This window comes from Sciurus vulgaris, assembly GCF_902686455.1.
Source record: "Sciurus vulgaris genome assembly, chromosome: 2".
Lineage (NCBI taxonomy): Eukaryota > Metazoa > Chordata > Mammalia > Rodentia > Sciuridae > Sciurus > Sciurus vulgaris.
In genome coordinates this window covers 152,757,363-152,780,748 of record NC_136462.1, presented here as the reverse complement: position 1 = coordinate 152,780,748, position 23,386 = coordinate 152,757,363, and the positions used below count along the sequence as shown (strand labels likewise).

The following is a 23,386-nucleotide window of genomic DNA, read 5'->3' as shown; positions in this document are numbered from 1 at the left end:
AGTAAGGATTATAGGAACGAGCAGTGAAATAAATCAGTGTTCCCAGAACTCTTGATTGGTTACTTCTTTTTTAAAAAATATTTTTTGTTGTTGATGAACCTTTATTTATTTTATTTATATATGGTGCTAAGAATTGAATCCAGTGCCTCATACATGCTAGGCAAGTGCTCTACCACTGAGCCACAACTCCAGTCCCTGATTGGTTACTTCTAATATGCTGTCAAAATACAACATAATCAAAAAAGAATGAAATGAACTTCTGGGCCTGAAAGGATGGGTGGTAGAGATGCTGTGCAAACCCAAGAAGGTAGTAGAATGGTCACTGTCACCAGAGGAAGAAGACTTCAGAGCATCCCCAGGGGCAAAGAGACTTATTCTGTTCAGATAGAAGATGCGATCTGAAATGAAAGATATAAATATCATGAAATTTGAGAGGAAAGCCATATCTTAACCTAAGCCTGAGTGTTTACAGCCCTATGAGGAGCGTGGTAACTCAAGAGAGCCTGGTGGAAGACCAGGGAACACAGGTCCAGGCTGCCCCTAGAGAATCAGTCTGAAGTGTACTGCATCACCTGCATGGGGGTTCTGGGGCAGTTGAGGGAGCACTGGGCTGGAATTCAAGCCCTGAGTCCTTCCTTATTTTCTCATGACAGCAGCACCTCAGTTTTCTCATCTGTAACAAATGATAGCAAACAGTTAGATGCTACCAAGTGTTCTGAGTACTTTTCTTACATTAACCCATGATTTCCTACCATAGCCCTATGAAGAAGACTTCAATTATCACCTTATTTTGGGTGGGGAAACTGAGGCAGGAGAAGGTTAAACATGTCCAGGTGGCACCTCAGATACATAAGACAGAGCTGGGATCCAAGGCCAGGGACTGAGTGTCAGAATGGACCCACTTCTCTGTTACTCCATGTTTCCTCACCCATTAGATGAAGACTTTTGGTACCACCCTCAGGGCTGGAAGGATTGGATAAAATGTCTGAAGAAGCACTTTCATTCATTCTTTTAATCTTCCCCACTCTCAAATAGGACCTTGCCTTTAAGTGGCTTATAACTACCCTGAGTCAGGAAACAACAGCCAGATGCTCCCTCATGCTAGGGAGCCCCTAGGAGAGGTGAGATGTGGAGGTAAAGGCAGAGGAGTCTGCCCTGGTGTGTGCCTCCTACTCTTCCATGTCCACCCCTGCACCTGTTCTGGGGCAGCCTCCCCAGTGGTCTGCAGAGCAAGGGACCCTCACATGTGACTCTTGTTCTGGTTTTCCCAGCGGAGAAGAAGATGATGAATTCAGCCTCTGCAGCAGGAACCCAGCAGATCTACTCTCAAGGAAGCCCGTTCCCTCCGGGTCACTCGGGGAAAGCCTTCAGGTAGTGGGGGTAGTGGGGAGGGGTGGGATGAGTCCGCCCCTCAGGAAAGCCCTGGATCTGAGAGCTCAGCTTCATTCATGTGCTGCAACCATTGAGTTAAACTCCTGATCCGCAGCTCTGAGCCAGGCTGAGGATTATGGTATCACTGGCTCAGCTCTACGAGCCTTCCATTAATTGCCCTAGATGCTTGGTGTCAGCTTATCATTCTCAGATGAGAAAGGCACCAACTACTGTCATCAGTGCCTGCTGGGGAAATGAGAATGAGTTGGTCCCAGCCAAGACTCAGGTGGGGTAGAGCTGGTTCTAGCTAGCTGACAAGGTAGTAGGGTACTGCCTACACCCTGGTTCCCAGAGGCCATAACCAAGTCCAAGGACAAAAGGACACAACCCATCAAGTCTGGACCTCAGCCTACAGGAACACAAGGGTACAGCAGGGTGCCTGGCCTCCCCAAGCCTTGGTCCTTTGTATCCAGACATCTTGTAGATCATTGAGGTAACTCCAACATCATTACTGGAGGCAATACCTGACTGATTTCTGCTTAGGAAACAGGAGCATAAACTGGGGAGAATAGGTCAGATGAGAAACTGGTGGCTCTCAGAGACAGGGTCACTCATATGTGCATACCAGACATCCCCAAGTTCAAAGAAGTGTCCCAGACCACATACCCAGCAGGATAGAGCTCCTCAGATAGCACAGCCTCTGGTGAATTTGGACAGAGCCTCACTCAGCAGGGCTTCAAGGTGCAGGCAGGGGTCTGGATTAGGCAGGTGGACCTGATGCCCAGGAGAAAGGCCCTGCCAAGGGACTGCCCTGAGGACAGACCTCCCAGAGAGGAATGGGTAACTCTGAAGCTGTGCCCTGGATTAGAAGAGGCTGGAATAGTTCTGACCAGTCCTCCTGCTGGACTTTACTCAGTAGCAGCTGCCCTGAGGAACCCTGCTCTCTCGGGAACCCTGGCAGCTACCCTCTAGTCTGGGTACAGCAAAACAAAAGAGTTCTATGGAGCAGTGGTCAGAGCTTCCAGACATCTCTCATTACTCAGCCTGTCCACACACATGGACATCAGGCATCCTATACCAGCCCTGCCAGGCCCTCACATTCGTTTGCTGCTTGTCCCCCAAGCCGGACAAAGGGGAGCAGTGAGGGAACAGCAGCAGGAGTCAAAGAGAAGACAAGGAACCAACCCGAGTTGATGTGATTGGAGAGCTGGCCAGCTCCTCAGCTCAGCCTGAAACAAAAGTGAAGTTCTGCCTCCTTTTGTGGGATGGTGCACAGGCAGGAAGAATAGGCTCCACAAAGCCTGGGAGGCAGGAATAACTGGAGGAGGCTTCACATGCAGGAGAAGCCAATGTGAGACTGCGGGGTCCCAGAGTCCCATGCTAGGGAATTGGGGCTTGATTGTTGATGGATTTTTAGAAGAGTGACAATGTAATGCAGCCTTGGAGGCAGTGCCAGGTGGCAGTGTGGTCAGAGTGGAGGAGTGAAGCTACAGAGAGGTACTCAGGACAAACAGTTCAGCTCGTCATTATTCAGTTGTCATAAAATAAAAGCATGGATGCACTGGAGGGGAGTGACAAAGAGGGAGAGGCAGGCTTATAGTTGGCTGTGTGGGGAGAGGTCCAGGGAGCACCCCAGCACCTGGGCAGAACCCAGCATGGGAAGGGGTTGCTCAGTACCAATCTGGAGGATGTATCTGTGAGGGCTAAATGCCTGCAGAAATGGTGGGATTTCCTGTCAATATAAAAAAACCTAAGCTGGTTTAGGATGGGAAAGGGTGTGGGATAAAGGATTCTAATGCCTACCACAGTCATGGGCAGCCTTGAACCCCTAGCACAGAGCCATTTCTGGCATCCCTAAGTATGTCTTCACCCAGAGTCCTGCTGTGCCCAGGAGCCTTGAGCTGTCTGTGCCTGGGTAGGCAGCCCAGAGGCTCTGGGGAAGGCTGGAAAGCACTTTTCCCCAGGAAGCTCATCTCTTCCGCCCAGGCATCTTTCCTAGGGCGCTGAGGGCTGAGCAGGTACCAGAAAGACTCTATAAAGAACGGTGTTTGGAAAATAGTCTGTGAAGTCCTACATTCATCAGGAAGGAGAACGGGCAGGGAGCCCTTGTTTGAAATTAAGGCTTTATTGTAGGAGGCTGGAAATGGCATCTCCTTTCATATTAGTAACTGAACTTGGTTTGTGATTTTTAAGAGGGACCAGCTAGCATATAAAGAAACTGTTAGAATACACTTAGTAAAATGATACCTAATCTTATCCATGATCTATAACCTACCTTTCTTTTAAAACTTAGCTGAAAACCTACCTCCACCAAGAGTCTTCTGGAATTGGGCTCAGCCACCCTACTCAGTATATTCTTGGGTACCCAAGCACCCTACTGTACGCTGAGCTCATCCCAAGAACGCAGGATGAAGGGCCTGAAACAAAAGGCTTCTCCCAGCCTTTCCATCTTTAATGAACTTATCATATATTTGGCATAGCTGGGGAAATCTCCTAGAAGTGGCTAGCAGTACAGACGGTGCATGCCCAGGAGTGGTGACAGTGTCTGGGACTGCACTTGCAAAAGGCATGCAAAGAGCACTGAGTACTGTGATGCACACAGCGGGTACCTAATAAAGACCTACTGAGTTAAATTAAACTGAAGGCAGAAGAGGTAAACAAACAGCCTGGCACTTGCAGTAGCAGAACTGAGTCCCATCCAGCAGCTTTCCATTGACAGGCTTGTCTTTCTGCTTGAAACTAAGTGACAGCCTGCAGCCTATTTCCTGAGCCTTCCAGGCACCCCAAAGGGATAAATTAACCAAAGCACAAAGAGCATGTTAGCACTGAGACTGATTTGTATTCTGAGACACTTTCTCTTCTTGGGAATCACATCATCTGTTGAAAGCAATGAATGCATGGAAGGGATGGAGCTGAGCAGAGAAGAGAAATGCAGGACACTGGCCGAGGGGGAGAAGGCTAAGAATACAAGACTGGACATAGCAGGTCTGCTTGGGAGTGCCAGAAGAAGCTATTCCCAGTGTCACTGGAGGGTGAGCACAGGAAGAAGGGCCAAGCATGGCAGGCTGGGTACATGGGCTCATGCAAAATGGGGCAGTCCCTCAGGGTAAACACATTCTCTTCTTTTCTAGCTCTTCAGTGGTTCACGTGCCTGGAGTCAATGATATTCAGTCCTCCTCCTCAACAGGCCAGAACATGTCCCAGATCTCCCGGCAGCTAAACCAGAGTCAGGTGGCATGGACAGGGAGTCGTCCACCCTTTCCAGGACAGGTATGCATATCTGTGAAGGCATTGTCCTAGGTGCCCATAGTGGCAGATCACCCATTATGTGCTTCCTGTGAATCCCATTTCTGAGGATGGGTTGGTGCTCCCACATGGAGCCAAACACCCTGTAGTAGTTAGCTACTCAGGAGCACCCACCCTCTTAAAGGTACTTTGAAAGCTAGGTCCCCAACTACTGCACCATGTCTGATCCAGCAGCCTTTCTCCTTGCAGCCTTGACCAGGGGGAATCAGGCAGAAGCAGGTCAGGCACTTAGAGCCCCTCCATTAAGAATGAGCCTCTTGGGCTGGGGAGATAGCTCAGTTGTTAGAGTGCTTGCCTTGCAAGCACAAGGCCCTGGGTTTGATCCCCAGTACCAAAAAAAAAAAAAAAAAAGGAATGAGCCTCTTGCTGGGCAAGGTGGCGCATGCCTGTAATCCCAGTGACTAAAACAGAAGGATCTCGAGTTCAAAGCCAGCCTCAGCAAAAGCAAGGTGCTAAGCAACTCAGTGAGAATCTCTAAATAAAATACAAAATAGGACTGGGGATGTGGTTCAGTGGTTGAGTGCCCCTGAGTTCAATCCCCAGTACCAAAAAAAGAAAAAGAAAAAAAGAATGAGCTTCTCATCACTCTGGATCTCTGGTGGGTCCTACATCAGGAGGACCTGTAAACACACAACAATGTGCTATGCCTGGCTCCCTAGCAATCGCTGCAAGGACAGATGTTTATTGGGCAAGCGAGCTCTTGGTATCCACAATGCTAAGGCCCCCACAAGCAGAAACCAGAGGACCCAGATCATTGTAGCCTTGGGGACTGACATCAACCAGACTGTCCTCAAAGATCCCACACAGTGGGATGATCCCAAACACTTGCCCAGCCAGCCTGCAGAGCCAGGGTTGTTTCTGTCACCAAGAGCAGATTGCCAGTGGTAATGACAGCCTGGGCAATGGGTGGGCAACGGGTGGAGGTCCTGGGGTGATGCTGCCATCTCTTTGCTTTGTCCTGACTATAGCAAATCCCATCTCAGTCCAGCAAGACCCAGTCATCTCCCTTCGGGATTGGAACCAGCCACACCTACCCGGCAGACCCCTCTTCCTACAGTCCTCTCTCCAGTCCAGCTACCTCCTCGCCCAGCGGGAATGCCTACTCCAGTCTTGCCAACAGGACTCCAGGGTTCGGTAGGTGGGGATGAGGGAAAGAATTCCTAGCAGAGCCAGCAGAAATGTTTTCTGAACATACCAAACTTGAGTGGCTGAGCCCCAAGCTCCCAGAATACTGGGACAAGGTCCAGAGGTCTCCAAGTGCCTTTCTTCTCTCTGACTGTGAAGAGGAGGCCCAGTGTGCTCCTAAGACACCAGATTCTTAGACCGTGAGTGGGAGACTTGACTTTTATCATTATTAAGGCACTAGAACTATGTCCCCATGCACTCATGTGATCTAATACTATTTTGATCCTTTATGGCCCTCGGCAAGGACTTTCAGTTCCCCCAAGTCTTATTTCAAAAAAACTAGAGAATATAGGGATCATCAATTGTGTCAGTAACACGTATTTTCTCTTTTTTTAATATCTCAGAGTAATCCTGACTCATATAAGCCCATCTTTCTCAGCGTTGTTAACAAAAGGTTCAGGGACCTAATGCCTCAGGAGCCCTGCCTGTTGTTCACTCTTTGTGTATTGAAAAAGTTCCTCAGGGCCTTTCCATTTCACAAGAGGGTCCTGGTAAGAAGCCCAAGATGCTACTACCTCATCACAGTGTTGTCACTGAGTCACATGAAGAATGAGGTATACAAGGCTTTTCTCTGCAAGCACATCATCCTTGGGTAAGCATGAAGCTGAGCCCAAACATTCAAATTTCCATTGTCATATCACAAGCTTCCCTTTAAGCAACTTGTCTGACAACCTTAGGAAAAATGCTTTGCAGGGCCCCTGGTCATAATGTAGAGTTACCACCTACCCCGCATTCCCTTTACCTCCTGCCCCACTCAGCCCAGGGTCCTAGAACTGTGTGTCTTTACCCCTGCCTGTTGTCCCCCTCATATCAACTGTCCCTCCAACATCAGTCCCGTTTACTTGTGTCATGTTCACATGACCAACCCTTATGTGTTGTTGAATGGCACTAGGTTTAAAAACACAGTGTCTCTTCAGGAAGGAGCAGCCTCTGCCAGGTGCTCTCAGGTTAGCAGCCCTCAACTCAGTACCTATCCTGAGGTCAAGGTCTCTGATAGCCAGCAGAGTACCCACCTCCCCTACTGTAACATGTGAAAACATCCTGTACATCTGAGTCTGGAGAGATCCTTTTGCCCCCTCCTGAAAGTGGGCCTTTGCAGGCCAAAGCACCATAGATATCTAGACCTTCCTGGAGGCAAAAGGGACCTTCTGCTCTGACTTATTCTGATTTACACCTCTGTGAGCACCAGGCCCTGTATGTCCTTCATGAGGGCCCTGGCAGCTACAAAATAGGGTTGACCAATGTGTCTCATAATGTCAGTAGAGGCTCCAGAGGAAAGCGAGCATCCATCCCTGGGAAGGCCTTGGAGCATCTCATTGTGGCCATAACAAGATAGGTGGAAAGGTCACTTCCCTGCCAAGCAATTACCAGGCCTGGAAGTGTAAATGGAGATGGGACACAGGAAAGACAAAGCCCTGGGTGGACATCACTGCCCAACTCTGATGCTAAGAACAGGGTCACACAGATGATGCTTCAGACCCAGCGGCCATTTCTACAGCAGCCAGTGATGATTATGACAGCAGCTAATTGTTATTAGATGGTTTCTGTATGCCAGACAGTAAAGGCTATATTAGACATTTTATATATTTAAATTCTTTTACTGCTCACAGTAGCCCTAAGAGAAAAATACCTTCATTATTCCCATTTCACAGATATATACACTGAGGTACAAGGCTGATATAGCTCAAAGCTGTACCAAGCTACATAGCTGATAAGTGGTAAAGTCATGCTGGGGAGCCAGGATCAAAGACTATGCTCCTTCCCAGTACTTGGTGTGTCCATCCCTTTCTCATCCATCCTTAAGAGGATTCAGAACTAAGCAGGATCTAGGTGCCCAAGGATATATCCCTTGATCTGTATTCATGAGAAAGGATCTGGAACCCTTTCAGTGAGGATGTGAAAGAGACTCTAAAACAGATATGAAAGACTAAGAAGCTTTGCATGGCCTGACCATGAACATAATGTATTAACTTGGACAGAAGCAGAGTATGAGAACCTGCCGACCATGGATGGGGTCAGCCTCTGCTCCACAGGGCTTCAGGAAGTAGACTGGTAGTGGGGGCAAACTGGTCAAGGTCAGAGGAAAGAGGGTGTATGATTAGGAACAGAGCCTGATGATTGTTTATTCACACCCTCATAGGTTGTTCTGAGGGCAGAGTGGGGGGATGAAGGAAGCAGAGCAGATGGAAGGATAGATAAAGGAGAAACAGAGCAGTTTCCATTAATGGTTAGTTTCATTAGGTATTAAATAAACATAAAACAGCTAAAGCAACAGTAAAGTTTACATCTGCAATGGACACAGTGCCCTAGCCCTGCACACACATGTAACTGAGTACATGTACAAGACAGTCACAGCCTAGGGGCCTATGGTGGGCATCAGTGAGTCCCGAAGCATGGCAGCACCCAGGGGACATGAGCTCAGCTAGTTACCTTCAACTAGATGGCAGAACCCAGAGAGATAGCAGTTGATCCTGCCCCTCCTTGCTGTGGGCGGGAGCAGACAGGCGTTTGGAATACCTGCTGAGCAGACACACTGAACATCACATAGCCACAGCTCAGGTGGCTGACATCAAGGGGCAACCACATAACATGTCACTTTTGAACAGTGCTGCAGCAGTGCTGGACTCCCCAGGAGAACTTTACAGACTGACTTAATACATTGAATGGGAAAAGTACCCTGCCTGGGTTTTGCCTTTCTGTGAACCATGTGGATTTTGTTCCAGGAGCTTTCAGGCCCCAGTCCAAAGCATTTCCTCCATTTCAGGTCTATTGAGTTATCTGGAGCTCTTCTACTGTCACGTTTGTGTTTCCATACTTAGCTTCACTTTCATTTTGGCTTAGGTCACAGCAAAAACCTAGTCATGTAAAACATGGCATCCAGAAGGAAGCCATTCAATCCACTGAAATAAGTGCTGACCAGTCTGGTGCAGGGTGTGCAGCAGCTTAGCCCAATCAGGAGACCAGGCCAGTAGTGATTTGAACAAGGAAAGTTTAAAGATTTTTTTTAAGTTATTAAAAAGTGGTAAAGGAGCCCAAGGAATACAGTAATAGCACAGGTGGGCAGCAGCAGAAAGGGACAAGAGTTGAGAGCCAGGTGCAATGGTGGAGGCCTGTAATGCCAGCTGCTGCACAGCTAAAGCAGGAGGATCACAAATTTAAATCAGGCAACTTAGGGAGACCCTCAGCAATTCAGCAAGACCCTGTCACTAAATTTAAAAAATAAAAAGGGGGCTGGGAATATAGCTCAGTTGGTAGAGTGATTGCCTCACAAGCATGAGGCCCTGGATTCAATCCCCAGCACTGCAAAAAATTAAGAATAAATAAATAACTAAATAAATAAATAAATAGGACTGGGGAAGTAGCTCATTGGTAAAGCACCTCTGGGTTCAATGCTCAATACAAAAAAAATGTACGTATACAGACTTGTAAGTATCGTGGCACATGCCTATAATCCCAGCAACTTGGGAGGATCACAAGTTCAAGGCCAGCTTGGGCAATTTAGCAAGACCCTGCCTCAAAATAAAATTTTAAAAGACTGGGTATGAAAGAACTGAGAAGAGGAGACCCCCACCTCACAAAGTTTAAGGTTTGGCTTGGGAAAGATATATCTGCAACAGAGAGTCACTTGCCAGAAGCAGCCTGCCCGCTGGCTGACAAACTCACTAGAGGGTGCATGTGGACCAAAACTGGTCTACAGAAATCACCCAAGTGGCCCAAAGTTTCACCCCCAGGTGAAAGGAAGTGCAGGCAGATGAACACAGCCCTCGGGGTGGTAAAGCCTGAAGAGTTGGTGCCACTCAACCTCTGCACTCTGCTTGCTCTTAGCCACCTTCTCCCAGAAGGAAAATCCCACCTGAACCCAGAAGAGAAACACTTCTTCTATACTCATGCTTCTCTCCAGTACCCTTGATTAATAAAATCTAATACTGCATCAGCCAGTGCAGGAGAAATGTTCACAGGGCCCAGTTCTGGTTTGACAAAGCAAAGCAAAGGTGAACTTAGAGCTTAGAGCAAGAAATTGGTAACTAGCACATATACACGTGATTGGAATCCCCATATTGGTCAGTTTCTGTCTATCTCAACTACCACAGGCCTCCGCTCACTGATATAATGTTTCTTGGAGAAATGCAGGGAGCCAGGCACACAGGTTGCTCAAAAAGAAGTGGCTCAAAGTTGCTGCATGGTGCTCTGAGTGTGGCATACATTTGACCCACATTACATTATTTTCTTAGCAGCATGCTTTCAGGTATAATGGCTTAGTAAACACAAACATGTCCTTGCCTTCCTGATTAGCATCTGCTTTTTAGTTTAGGTGAGGTTGAGGTAGCTAAAGAAATTCACTCACACATGATCAACTCAGGTCACAATACATGACACTAACAACCCAAGGATGGGCCTCTTGCAAAGCATAAGAAACACATTTCTGATGTTACCCTTCCTTAAAAAAGACAAGTCCATCCAACCCACCCTACTCAGCCCAGATTTACTACAGAGAGGGGAATGGAGTGAATTTTTCATTACAAAAATATCATTTTTCAGTGAGAAATAGGATGTATAATTAGAGTGTGGAGCAGGGGAGGGTAAACTCATTGAAGGGAGCAGACAGAATTTCAGTGATCTGAAATGTTTATAGATACTCTCCCCTCTTATTCCCCAGATCCTAATCCTAGCCCCAAACACAGCACTATACATTTTTACTAGCAAATTTTGAAGGATTATAGACCTCCCTGTCCCTACTAGTTAGTGTTGAAATGGTGAATTTCTAGTCAGAAAACTCAGGAAGTTTTTGGTCCTTGCTCTGAGATGCCTAGAAGGCATTTGTAAGATAAGCTGCCCCTCTAATGATCTTTGTTAACTTTATATAGCAGGATTTCTCAGCCTCCACACTATTGACATTTGGGGCTAGATAATTATTTCTTGGGGAGGCGTGTGTTTATTATAGGGTATTTAACAGTGTCCCCAGCCTCTGCATACTATATTCTTCTGTTTATGATCATAAGAAACATCTCTGAACATCGTCAGATGCCCGCTGGGGACATCTCACCCTTGGTGAGAACCATTGAGCTAAATTGAACCAGATAGGACCTCTGAGCAGGATCTCAAATGAGATTTGAATTGCTGCAGAGCAACTTCCAAATCAACTGAATCTCACAGGGAAAAGGAGGTTGTCATGTCTGTTCCTGTAATCTAGGAATCCAAAAGTTCCTCAAGATCTAACCTGTGGTCTGCAAGCCCACCCGGCTATCTCAAGGGTAGCAGCAATAATGACCCATCTAGGCACCGGACCTGGCAATGGCCCACATATCCAGCCAGGGCAAAGCAGCCTAGCCAGCTCACAAAGCCAAAGACCAGAAGAAATAGTATGGCTAGAACCCAGCTTATGGGGGCTTTCAGAACAATAATATAACACAAGGATGTTGGGAGACAATGGGTTTTTGTCTAGAAAAATGCATGTGTATTTTGGGAGCAGGCCATGTGTAGCCCCTGCCGGCCATCCGTCTTCACTGCAATTGGTCATACTTAGGCTAAAAATCCACAGTGCTATCATCCAGGAGGGTCAATGAAGTTCATGCTCATCATCTAGTCAGAGAGGTCACTTATCCAATTTATGGGGGAAAAGCAACCACTTCCAGTAGCAAAACAACTTTTCAATATCCCTTAACTGCCCTGTCCCATGGCTGGTGGACTCATCCCTCAAGTCACTCTTTTGAGGTCATCTCCTTCAGGAATACTTGAGGCTGAGTGCTTTCCTGCACAACAATGGTGAACCATCCAGCATTTTGTAAGCAGTGGACACTGCTTTGGGACAGCATCAGGAGCTGGGAGCACTAAGTGCAGGCATAACTTCGGAGCACTGTCGTGGCAGTGGGATGGGAAGAAAGAAGGTGGAAGTTGAGAGATGATTTTTACATAGGTGGGAACTTAACAGACCCTCATTACTGGACATGAAGTATTGAGAGAAAGGAGATGGTGACAGTCCTAGTCTTCTGCTCTGGGGTATAGGAGGAGAAGACATGATCACTTTAAGCAGTAAGAGTTGAAATTGTTTTTGATACTACTCAGTCATAAGGCCCAGGCACAGACAGATGAATCCATAACTCAGGAGAGAAGCCAGGATGGCAGTTACCACCAGAAGCTTGATTTTGTCACCCTAAGTGCCTCCCACTCTCACCCCTCGGTGCAGCCAGTTCAGTTAGCAATCCATAAGTCTAGGTACCTCCACCATCCTACCTTAAGATCCATCCACTTCTCTCCAGCCTGCTTATGTTCCATACCTTAAGTGACCATCTCTCTTGCAAGGATTGGTATAGCAACCTCTTCCTCATTGATCTCCTTCTGTCTCCTCCTGTCTGCTCCATCCCTTTCTTAACTTGTCTTTTTCCCTCTCATATTGTCCACTCACCCACTGAAGTTACAAATCTATGTGTGCTGCACCCAAGCTTTGAAACTTCCAGTGTTTGTCTGTTACCCTCAAAATCAGTCACACTGGTGGTCACACCTGACCCCTGGCTCACCCTGCAGCCTCATCTCTTGTCACCTGCTTGGTTCCACAGTTCTCATCTATCCTGAGCCACCTGTGGAAACCTGGATGATGTCATCCTCTTTCACTCTCAGACCTTTGAACAGACTGATCCTTGTGTCTGGAATTCTTTTCAACCCCTCCTCCAAGCCCTACACCTGGCTAGCTAATAATTTCTGAGATCTCCACAAAGCCTTTCCTTCTTACCATGACTAAGATACCATCTGAGGGTTCTTATCCTTGATAGCAACTCTCTGTAGAACTGCCTGCTCACTCTTCTAGCCATGCTGGAAGCTCCTCAAGATAGAAGCATTCTTGTTCTCTAGTGTGTGCAGTGTCACATGGAGCCTGTGTCAGGAGATGTGTTCATGAAATATTTGCCACATGATAAGTGAAATGTCGGTGTGTGGAATAGAAAAGGTTGCTCCCAACTTGCCTGCTGATGGGAGGGAAGGAACCCTATAAGGGGTAGTAGAACTAAAATCAATGGTAGGCTTGGGAAGTCAATAGAATATTACCAAAAAGAGCAGGAGAATGTTGAATATTTGAGAAAGATCAAGAAGAATGAGAACTCTGAATGCCTATTGGATTGATTGTGGCAATGCATAATGGCCTGGGCTGAGGAGAAGGGAAAAGCAAGAAGATGTCGTGTGTGTGTGTGTGTGTGTGTGTGTGTGTGTGTGTGTGTGTGTGTGTGTCTTTAGTCATTGGATGGCAGTGGGATAGCAAGGTTGACACACAGCTGTCAGGAAGGGTTGTAGACATTGAATCGTGATGGGCAGTGTTCAGCAGGAGACCCTGCTGAAGTAGCACCCCAGTGCAGACCTGCAGGCAGTTCTCTCCCTCAACACCTGAGGACATTCCACAGTCTGCCCTGGGCATCCCACAGCAGAGGTGCCCACAGTGCACATCCACCCTCCCACCAAGTAACCGTGGACCAGGTTGTGTCTAGCCTCTGAGGCTCTAGACCAGTGCCTGTCAAGTCGGAACCCTAGCTGCTCGTTTAATTTAGCACAGTTGTGAACCATGCCTGTTGTCTACCCATAGCTAATTCTACACTTTTTTTTTTTTTTTTTTAAGTACTGTGGATTGAAACCAGGGATGCTCTACTACTGAGCTACACCCCCAGCCCTGTTTATTTTATATGTTGAGACAGGGTCTTGCTAAGTTTCCAGGCTGGTCTTAAACTTGCAATTGAACAGCAAATTCTCGACTTTTAGAGTTTCTTCTGGTTCTTGAGTTTAGTTTGGGAGTCTTAGGAAAAGACATTTCAGATTGCCAGATGCCTATTCTTATAGCACAATCCTCTATGCACAGTAGACTCCATTTCCTCTTATGCTGAAGAAGGGAATGTACCTGCCTGGATTGTATAGTACTCCTTGCCAACTATTCTCATCATGCACAGTTTGAAAACCACAAGTGGCAAGGTGCTACAGGGAACTTACATGTTGTATTAAAGCCCTTTTTTGTGTCAGGCAGTAAGTATAGAAATGTGTGTGAGAGAGGGAGAGAGGTAGTCTTCTCCCTGGATCTCACCTCACATTAGCCAGGCACCCAGGCTGGGGGTGGGTAGGTGAAGTTTGTCTGTAATTTGGGATGGCCACTGGAAAAAGAAAGATGGGGCAAGATAGAACTGAGCTAGTGATGCACACCTATAATCCCAGAGATTTGGGAGTCCAAGGCAAGAGGATTACAAGTTCAAGACCAGCCTCGGCAACTTAGTAAGACCCTGTCTCAAAATAAAAAGGACTGGGGACATAGCTCAGTGGTAAAGTGCTCCTGGGTTCAATCCCCAGTACCCCCCCCCAAAAAAAAAAAAAAAGATGGGCTCAGTCCAGAGCTTGACAGAGCACCTTTTTCTCCACAATGCACAATGTTCCTGTATGGTTGACACTGGGGGTGACAAGAGGGGTTCCTAAGGTTTTTGATATACCTTAAGATAACCTTTTTAAAGGGTACTTTTTCAGGCTGGAGATGTAACTCAGTGGTGGAGCTCTTGCCTAGCATGTGTAAGACCTTGGATTCAATCCCCAGTACTGCAAAAAAAAAAAAAAAAGTAAATGAAAAGTTCATTTTTTCTTAAGATTTCTCTTTGGTTGAATCTTTAAAATGTTTTAGAGAAAATTCTGCTTATTTTCTGTTTTCCTGTTGGGTATTTTTAGTAAACTGTATCAGGAAGCAAAGTGGCTCTCATTTATAAAGTAATTTTGCTGATTCCACAGAGAAGCTTTATCTTCCCATGTGAGAGTACTCAAATTCCTTCCTTCTCAAACAAACTAAGAAATACTGAGATGCTGAGGAACACTTGGCAGAGAGCTACAGGGAATGGGACTGGGTGGCTTTGCCCTGCAGCAGGAGCAGTGGTACAGCTTGGTGACTGTGAAGGCAGCTGTGAGGTGAGCCTCTTCCCTAGTAGGCCAGGTGAGAGAGCAGCCCATGGATAGAGGGCAGTCCAGGAGTCCAGAAATCTGCGTCTGCCTTCACAGGCTAGCGAGAGGGACTCTCCAGCCCACACTGCCAGTCCCTCGTGTGCCTAGAATCCAGATGAGCACCCTCATGAGCAGCCACAACGGAACAGAGGGCTCCAAGACTTGGAGCATCTAGTCACTTGGCAGGTGGTTTTCAGGGAGAACCCCCTCTAGCTAAGCTCCTGCACCATTCTGGAGAGGTCCCAGGCCTTTTATCCATTCATCTTATCTGTCAGTCAGAGGAAGAAAGATAGGAAAGTGAACGTGTCCCCAAGAATGTGGGGCCCTTGGACCTGCAATAGTTCTTAAGTCTCATGAAACCAGGGATGACTTTTAAAGAAGTGTACATCGGCTCTTTCAGCTGAGAGTGGACAAAGTAGCGGGCAGTTCCAGGGGAGGCCCTCGGAAGTCTGGTCACAGTGGCAGAGCCAGCACCACGGCCAGCAGAGCGGTGAGCAGCACTCCCACCAGCAGCCCGGTCAGACTGAAGTGTTCCAGGTAAATCGAGCGAGCACCGCCTTCTCGTAGGTACCGGCGCCTTCTCTCTGCTTCCTTTCCCCCTCAGTCTCTGCCGCATCACCGCCCACCCGCTAGCCAGCGTGAGTTCTAGCCTGGCCTGGGGTTAGATGGGGGTCCAGGAGTAGAAGGTCCCATCCTGTCCAACCAGAAACTGCAGTGCACTCAGGGAGGGGAAGGGGCCTGCAGCCTTTGAACTGAGGCACACAAGAGGAGGCTACAATTAGAGATTCCTCCCTACCCCTGCTGAGAGCTGCCCCATAGAGGCACATAAGCAGAAGGCTGGTCCTGGTGCTGGGTTCATGTCTACCCTGTGGGCTTTCCTTACTTTTGGCTGCCCTGACTACTCCTCACCAGCCTGTACCCAGGACAGGGAGATATCCCTCTCCAGGGCCTTGCCCTAGTACCAGGCTGGTCCTGGCTCAGCTCCCCTCTTGGTGTAGGCGCAGAGTGCTGCCCACTGGCTAGAAGCACCTGGGATCTTACAGTTCCCTCAACTCTGCTTTCAGCCAGAATTGTTTTTATGGGAGGTTCTGAGTGCATTGATTCCCCCTCTACCCACAGTGAGGCCCATCCCACCAGATCCTTGCAACCAGAACCCAGGGACTCCCTGTAGGGCCCCAGAGCCCTGCCCTGCCCTGTCCTGCCTGCAGAGCAGGGCTGGGGGCAGGAACCACAGCACGGGAGGCTTCTCAAGAGTCAGTGCTCCATTTACCCTCACCCTCATCACAAGCTTCTTCCTACCAGGTCAAGCAGCATCCTCACAGAAACAGGTCTAGAGCCCAGGTATTGCTCAGGATTCCAAGGGGCAACATATTATTCAGCATGCAGAGGAGTACCTACTCCAGCCCTTCCCTTGTGTCCCCTTACCTACTATGACTGCCCTTCTTCCTCCTGTAAGGCCCCAACCTTTGCCCCCCTTATACCTCCTAGCACAAAATGGAATTTCCTAATGGGGGTCTTCAAGGTCACCCTGTTAAAAGAATTCGTGGTCAAATAAGTTTATGAAACACTGGTTAAACAAAATTATTCAGTTTCTTTCTTACAGGGCTTATCAGAACCTTTATTATACCAGTGAGGACTGTGGATTTCTAGGAGGTAGGCAAAGTATGCCTTGTTTCCCAAACTTATTTGTCCACAGAATTCTTTTCTCATGCAGTATTACATGAGCTTGAGATTTAATAACACAATGGGACATATACCATAAGGAATTGAGATGTTGTTACTCCTCTATTCTGGGTGGGTAGTGTGAGGTCCAGAAAACTTGAAGGACTTGTTTAAGCTGAAATCTGCTACACACAGTGAATACAGGCCACAGATCTCTCCACTCACCCTTAGGCTGCATAGCATTTCTGTCACATTACAATAATTTGTACTTTGCTTGGTGCCAGGCTGGGTTGTCTCCACCAGTGGGGCTCACCCTCTTTCTCTGGCTCCATGTTAGATGTACAAAGTTGTGTCCTATTGCTGTTTACCTGCTGGCATGGCAGCTCCCTGGGGAGAACAATTTCCTAGGGTCTCAGGCATTCGAGGATCCCTGCAGAGCATACCTTGGAAGGTTGGGGAGTATTCCTGGGCTATCCATTAGAGAGATGGCTGTGAGGGTGAGTGTCAGGCTGGGCTCCTGGGACGTACCCAGTCCACGGGCAGAGAACCTGACTGCCCCATGGCTTTCTTCTCTTCTCTCCTGCAGGACATGCTGCCAATGCCAGGAGATCCCACCCAGGGGACTGGCAACTATAATATCGAAGACTTTGCTGACCTGGGCATGTTCCCACCATTTTCTGAGTAACTGCGGGCAGAGTGAGGCTCCCACTGTAGAGTGCTACCCAAGCTGTGACATCATTGCCCATGTGAATGGGGCCCCCCTAGCCTGGCTTGCCCTGATGCAGGACCCCCCACCAAAAGCCCCTCACTCCCACATTCCCTAGGCACAGCATCACTCAGCTCTAATCCACAGCCATGGCTTCTCAGCCACTGACCAGGGGCCCTGCTATATGTTTGGGAACTGGTTGTATTTATTGTATTTTATCCGTGTGTGCTTAGGAGGTGAGCCTATTGGGTCCTTAAATTCAGTTGTGAATAGTCTCTTACTAGATCATTTACTCACATAAAAAGTTCAGTCAATGCCTAGAGCTATCAGCATACCATCACACCGGCTGCGGGTGCTGAATCACATTTCTTGCTTTTCACTACTGTGGCTGGGTGGGGCTCAGGGTTTGGAAGAAGAGGCCAGAAGGATGCCAAGCCTTTGTTCTGTGCACTGGAGCCAAGTGGCACAAGGACGCAGAGTGGACGCCCTTCAGCTCTGCTAATCTGTCTGTGTGCCTGTTGTGCTGTGGGACATATTTACTTTGTGCAGTGAGACATGAACTTTCTGTCATAATGAATATGTTGTGCCTCGTGTCCAACGTGTGTGGCCAGAGTGAGTGTATAGAATCCAAAGTCTGTAGTGAGCGTGAGAACTGAAACAAGTGGCCCCCATCCCCAAGCTTAGGAGCACCCTGATAGGAGGATGCTCATCCTGGGGCCTGGAAGCTGGACAAACTGGCAGGACTCAGCAGGCTGGCCCTTCAGTAGTGTCACAAGGAGCCAGTGCTGGAGACCTACTTACTTTAATAGGTCAGTTCTTGGACTACATGCCTGCTGTAGATCCAAGCCCCTCCTTTTAGAGGAACCAACCCTGCCCTTCTCCTGGAACCTCATAGGAGTGCTTGCCCTTCCCACTAGGCTTGAACACATGCTTCCAATTCCATATAGCTGCCTCCAGCCCTGCTCCATTGGGAGAGGGAGCTTTTCCCCATCCAGAACCTGCAGGAAGGCACACCTCGAGGTCACAGAGGCATACAGGTGTGGATGGCAGGGGCAGGATCCCAGCCTCATCAGGTCCCATGCCACATTCTGCTCAGTGACCTGGAGGAAGCTTGGGACCAATGCCTGTGTGGAGAAGTGCACCCTAGACCACTTTCCTCCTGGCCACCTGAGCCTCTGAACTTCGCTTGGCAGCAGGTACAGCAGTACCTTGGGAGGGACATGATACATGTCTGTGAGGCAGAAGATTCAGGCTCTGGTTCTGATTCCAACTCTGATCCTGTCACATGTCTGCCAGGGTCCTGAATTCCTCTGGTGGTCTCAAGACAGGAATGTGATATGTCTTCTAGAAGCTTCTACCTGGGTGACCCCTGAACTCAGATTTGAGGAGATGAGTTTAGGACTCCATCCCCCACTTTTCACGTTCCTGTTTCCTCCCATACATTTTTCATGGGCAAGGACTCTCTTAGCCTTCTGTATTTCCTTCTTTTCCTGTCCATCTTTTCTCATCCCCATCAGTCAATCCACTGATGCCCATGTGAGAGAGAAACGACACAAGTCCACAGGTGCAGGGGCCCACCTTGTGAGAAAACCCTGGTGGGTCCCTCCAGGGTCCCCTTGGGAACCTCTCACAGGCACTGTTTAGTGGTACAATGCTCAGAAACAACTCATTGCCCCTGCCTGTGGATTCTGGCATTGGTTCTAGGCTGCCTGAAAGCAGAGTAAATCCAGCATGCAGGAAGGAGCTAGGGGGAGAATTGCTTTGGTACTTTGAAGATCCTATGTTATACTGCAGCCTGTCTGGCATCCAGAGAGATCCATGTGCCCTGTGTTTCTGTTGAACTTCACCTGGAAAGCCCAACATCACCCAATACAAGACCAGTAACCAGCCTCGGTTTTAAGACTGATGGAGCCCTGACTATAGTTTCTGCAGTGGCTCTTAACCCTTATGTAGATGATGGTGACTGGTCCTAAGTGTAGGTGCATGAGGAACTGGCACCAACCCAGAGGCTTCCCTGCTACCCCTTGTGCCCTAACATCATCAAACTTGCCCTAGCCGTGAGCATGATTGTCTCCAAAAAAGACACAAAAATAGCTTTTGGAGCAAAGAAGTGTTTTACAATGAAGTGAAAAATACACTTCATGTGGCCTTTGGCTTGTAACTTCATGAGTTTAGGGGTCTTATGTTTGTTTTTGCCTTGTTTTTCAGAGGGAAATCAGGGAATTTTCTCAGGTGCCCACCAGAGGTGAACACCTTGGCCATGACTATTTCTTGGCACTGAGGGGACATTGAAGAAATAAAGGATCCTTCCTCCTGGTGACCCTGCATCTACTTTTCTCCCTTGATCAGGAATTTAGGGGGTAGCCAACAAAGTTTTTATTCCTAGGAGGTGACTGAAACATTATGATTGAATAGAACCAACCTTCCCTTCCCAGCAGACTTGCTGCTAGCCTTTAAGCTTGCTTTCCTTACCTAAGCAAGTAGTAGGTTTTCCAGAGAAAGGGACCATGCAGTGGCTTCCTAAGCTGCTTCAAGGGCACAAATGCAACCATACTGAGACTCCACCAAGACTGCACGATGACTTGTGGGAGTGGCCAAGAATGGTTCTAGAATATTCTGCCTATGTGTCACTCCTTCCTAGCTTTGCTTTTAATGTTGGTTTCAGGAAACAAAAGAGCCATTACAGCCACCTTCTCTACTTTCCAACACACCCTTCTTTTGTCAGGAATAGTAAGTATTGCAAATAGCAGGGATGGAAGGATTATTAAAGTTAATGGAACTTACACCAGGGAGCTTAAATGTTCTGTGTCAAAGAAGCAACTGTGTGTTCCCCAGATTAGTCAAGCTTACAGATATTGGTGCTCCTAGTCAGTCAATTTAACCAAGAGATGAGGCAGGCTCCAGGAAAATTAGTTGCTCTCTCCCTGCCTGCAGTTCTTCAGCCAGTTGATGAGCTCTGTGAGAACAGAGATCATTCACCTGTCTGGGCTACCTGCTTCTTAACAGTCATGACCTGTCCCCATAAACAAGAACAAGCCAGTTACCCAACAACTCTAGCAGTAACAAGTCAGACTAGAAACACCCTTAGCATTAGCAGAAAGGTGTTTGGTCATTACGTTGCTGTGTCCTATCTTACCAGGGATCCATGCTCCCCTGTGGCTAGTGAATCCTGTGCACTGAGGAGCCATGAGCCACCTTTCTGTCCACCTCCTCCTCCTCCTCCACTGCCTGGACCCTGGACAGCTTGAAGAGCCTCACTTGAGGGTGCACACACACATGTAAGTGTGTGCCTGGGTCTTGTGGCCAGAGCTGGTTTTATGGCCAGACAACTAGCCAAAGTCTGTGGGACACTGACAAACAAAATGGGGTTTTCAAGGCTGCACAGGAGTGGGCAGGTTGCTTCTAACAATCTGTTTTCTTAAAAAAGAAAGATTCCACAAGCAGGCTTTAGTGGACATTAAGCACTTAATCATCTGTCCTTTAACCTTTCTTCTTATGGATGTGAACTGTGCTGTGGATAAATCATTTGTATTTCTTGAATGTTCTCTATGACTAACAGTTATTAAGTCGGTTATGTATATGTATAACTAATGTAATTGCCTTTTAAATTTTCATTACAATAAAAATGACTTTGCTCTGAACAACCTGTGGTCCAGGACAGCTTTGCATTGAACTTCTCACAGAATTTGCCCCTTGGAGTTTGGGAATATCTTGCAGCTCACCTCTTCCTTGGGGCTGTATTGTGTCATGGTCATTCAACTGTGTGCTGTACATGTATGTTAAAGAACCACCCTTTGAGGGGTCTAGCTACATAGGATAGAAATGGAAACTAACAATTCTAGGCTTCTGTACCAGGCTCTCTAGAATCTTCTTTGCAAATGTTCTTTGTTTAATCAGATTTATGATATGTGGTTACCATTCCTAGTTTGTAGAAAACCAAGACTCAGAGAAGTTATCTATCCAAGAACACACAGGAAGGAAATGTTAGAACAAGGATTCGATGTTAGGTCTTACCCCAAAAACCTGTGTGTGTGTTCCTCTTGAAATATTTACTTTTTTAAGTCTTCAAAAAGTTGTTAGTATTTTAATATACTCAAACCCCTAATAAATACTTAAAATTCTAATTTTCTGCTATTTTAACAAAATGGCAAACTAAAATCACTTGAATACTTATCTGTCAAACATCTAGTATTTCTAATTTTTTTAACAGCTTTTTTAGCCTGGTGGTGACACAAAATAAACCGCACATATTTAAAGTGTGCACAGGAGACGATTTTGTGACCTTGAACTGAATAGACTCTTAGAGGCTATACCAAACAGTTTCCTATGAAGCTAAGCATCCTCTCATTACCTAGCTTTTCTGTAGCTAATTACTAGGAAAATATATTTATAAAATCAGAACAGAGAAAGTTTTTTTTTTTTTTCTTTTTTTTGTTTTTTTTGTACAGGGGATTGAACACCAGAGTGCTTAACCACTGAGCCACATTTCCAGCCCTCTTTTATTTTGAGACAGGAATCTCACTAAGTTACTTATGATCTCACTAAGTTGCTGAGGCTGGCATAGAACTTGTGATCCTCCTGCCTCAGCCTCCTGATTTGTTGAGATTACAGGCATGTGCCACCATACCCAGCTAGGGAAGGATTTCTTAAACCAGGCAGAGACAATGAACCATGAAGTGAAATATTGATAAGCTTGAACTCAATTAAAAAAAAAGGACTGGTGGTGATGGAACACCCCTTTTATCCCAGCTGCTTGAGAGACTGAGGCGGGAAGATCCCAAGTTCAAGGCCAGCCTCATCAAGTTAGCAAGACTATGTCTCAAAATTTAAAAAGGACTAGGAATATAGCTCAGTAGTAGAGCACCCCTTGGCTCAGTCCCCAGTTCCATCCCTCCCCACAAAAAATAGGTCTCAAAAAGTGTAAAAGAGAGTCATTTAACTAGTAGAAAACTTATAATTTATAGACCTAACTGTAGTATCCAGCATATATGGATTCCTGAAAATTAATTTAAAAATACAACAAAATGGATACATGATCAAAGTGTTTGAATTGCCAATTCATAGAAACTCGAGAATAGACATTAAATCTATTAGAAAAGTCTGAATTTCACTGGTAATTAAGGGAAATGCAAAATTAAAACTAGAGAGCTGCCTGTGTCCCTGAGTTTGCACACAGGATGGGCAGGGCTTGGGAAGCAGGTGCTGTCTTGCCCAGCTGGTGAGAAAGACAACTACTCTGCAGTGCATGTGGCAATATCCAGGGATGCCAAAGTCGAACAAACCCTGTGCAGCGATTCCAACTCCAAGTGTCTATTCTAGGAAACTTCCTACATATACACGAGGAGACAGATAAAAGGATAGTCCTTGCTCTGTTGGTAATCATGAGAAACCCAGAACACTATCTTTACTTTAGTAGAAATGAATTAACTGGGATTTAGTCACCCAAAGGAATCTAGTGGAGCATTTAAGTGACCTGTTGCAGCATGCAAAAAATTTTTTTAAATACAGCACTGAGTTTAAAATGCCGTGCATATTTTTGTAGCCCAAATTATGGAAGTATTTTGTTCTCTAAGTTAATAGATATGTACTAAAAGAAAGGTGAAAAAATCTTAAGTGGATACATGCTACTGGAGAATGGTTATCCTTAGAAGGACGAGATGGAATAGCTTGGGTGACTGAATTCCTTTAAACACATTAAGAAAGGGGTGGAGGGAAGGGGTATTGGTTGAAAATACAGGGAATTCAAGAAGTATCTGAAGTGATTATTTCAAAATGTTAAATAGCTGTTTCAACTCAGTGATGAGCATATGAGAGCCTGTTATATTTTTCTCAAAGCTGCTATTTAATGGAAATATTCAATAATTAAATATAAATCAGAAAGCCGATACTGAAACTCACAGAGAAGTGCAAATTACAGTAACAGTGACATGAAATTTCTCACCCCCAGTGGATTGATAAAAATGAAAATATACATGAAGGGACTTTTTTGCTTATTTTTTGGTAAAAAATATAAATTTTTACAACTGATTTCAAGAGTAATGTGGCAATATCTACTCAGTTAAATAAAACCATATCTTTGGGTCAACTATCCCATTTCTAGAGAGCCTCTCAGTGAAATATATGTTAGAGAATGTTTATTGTCAAAGTTTGTAGTAGGGGAAAATTGTAAATTAAAGTCCACTGATTTTAAAAAAGGATGAAAAATTG

At 46.5% G+C, this 23,386-nt stretch overlaps 1 protein-coding gene across 14 annotated transcripts in view; it reads left to right on the top strand.

Annotated features, from left to right (window-relative positions):
• ARNT2 (aryl hydrocarbon receptor nuclear translocator 2) overlaps nt 1-22,677 on the top strand; it is a 174,765-nt gene extending 152,088 nt beyond the window's left edge. For 8 of the 14 annotated variants that reach the window (XM_079123414.1, XM_079123423.1, XM_079123424.1 and 5 more), the window contains 5 exons: nt 1,272-1,371; nt 4,503-4,641; nt 5,646-5,811; nt 15,212-15,348; nt 17,060-22,677. In XM_079123414.1, the coding sequence (XP_078979540.1) occupies nt 1,272-1,371; nt 4,503-4,641; nt 5,646-5,811; nt 15,212-15,348; nt 17,060-17,158 (641 nt within the window). In that variant the 3' untranslated portion in view covers nt 17,159-22,677. Of the gene's footprint in view, nt 1-1,271; nt 1,372-4,502; nt 4,642-5,645; nt 5,812-15,211; nt 15,379-17,059 lie in introns of all 14 variants that reach the window. The other 6 variants (XM_079123425.1, XM_079123419.1, XM_079123420.1 and 3 more) reach the window with 3 other exon arrangements.
• The last annotated feature ends 709 nt before the right edge of the window (nt 22,678-23,386 follow it).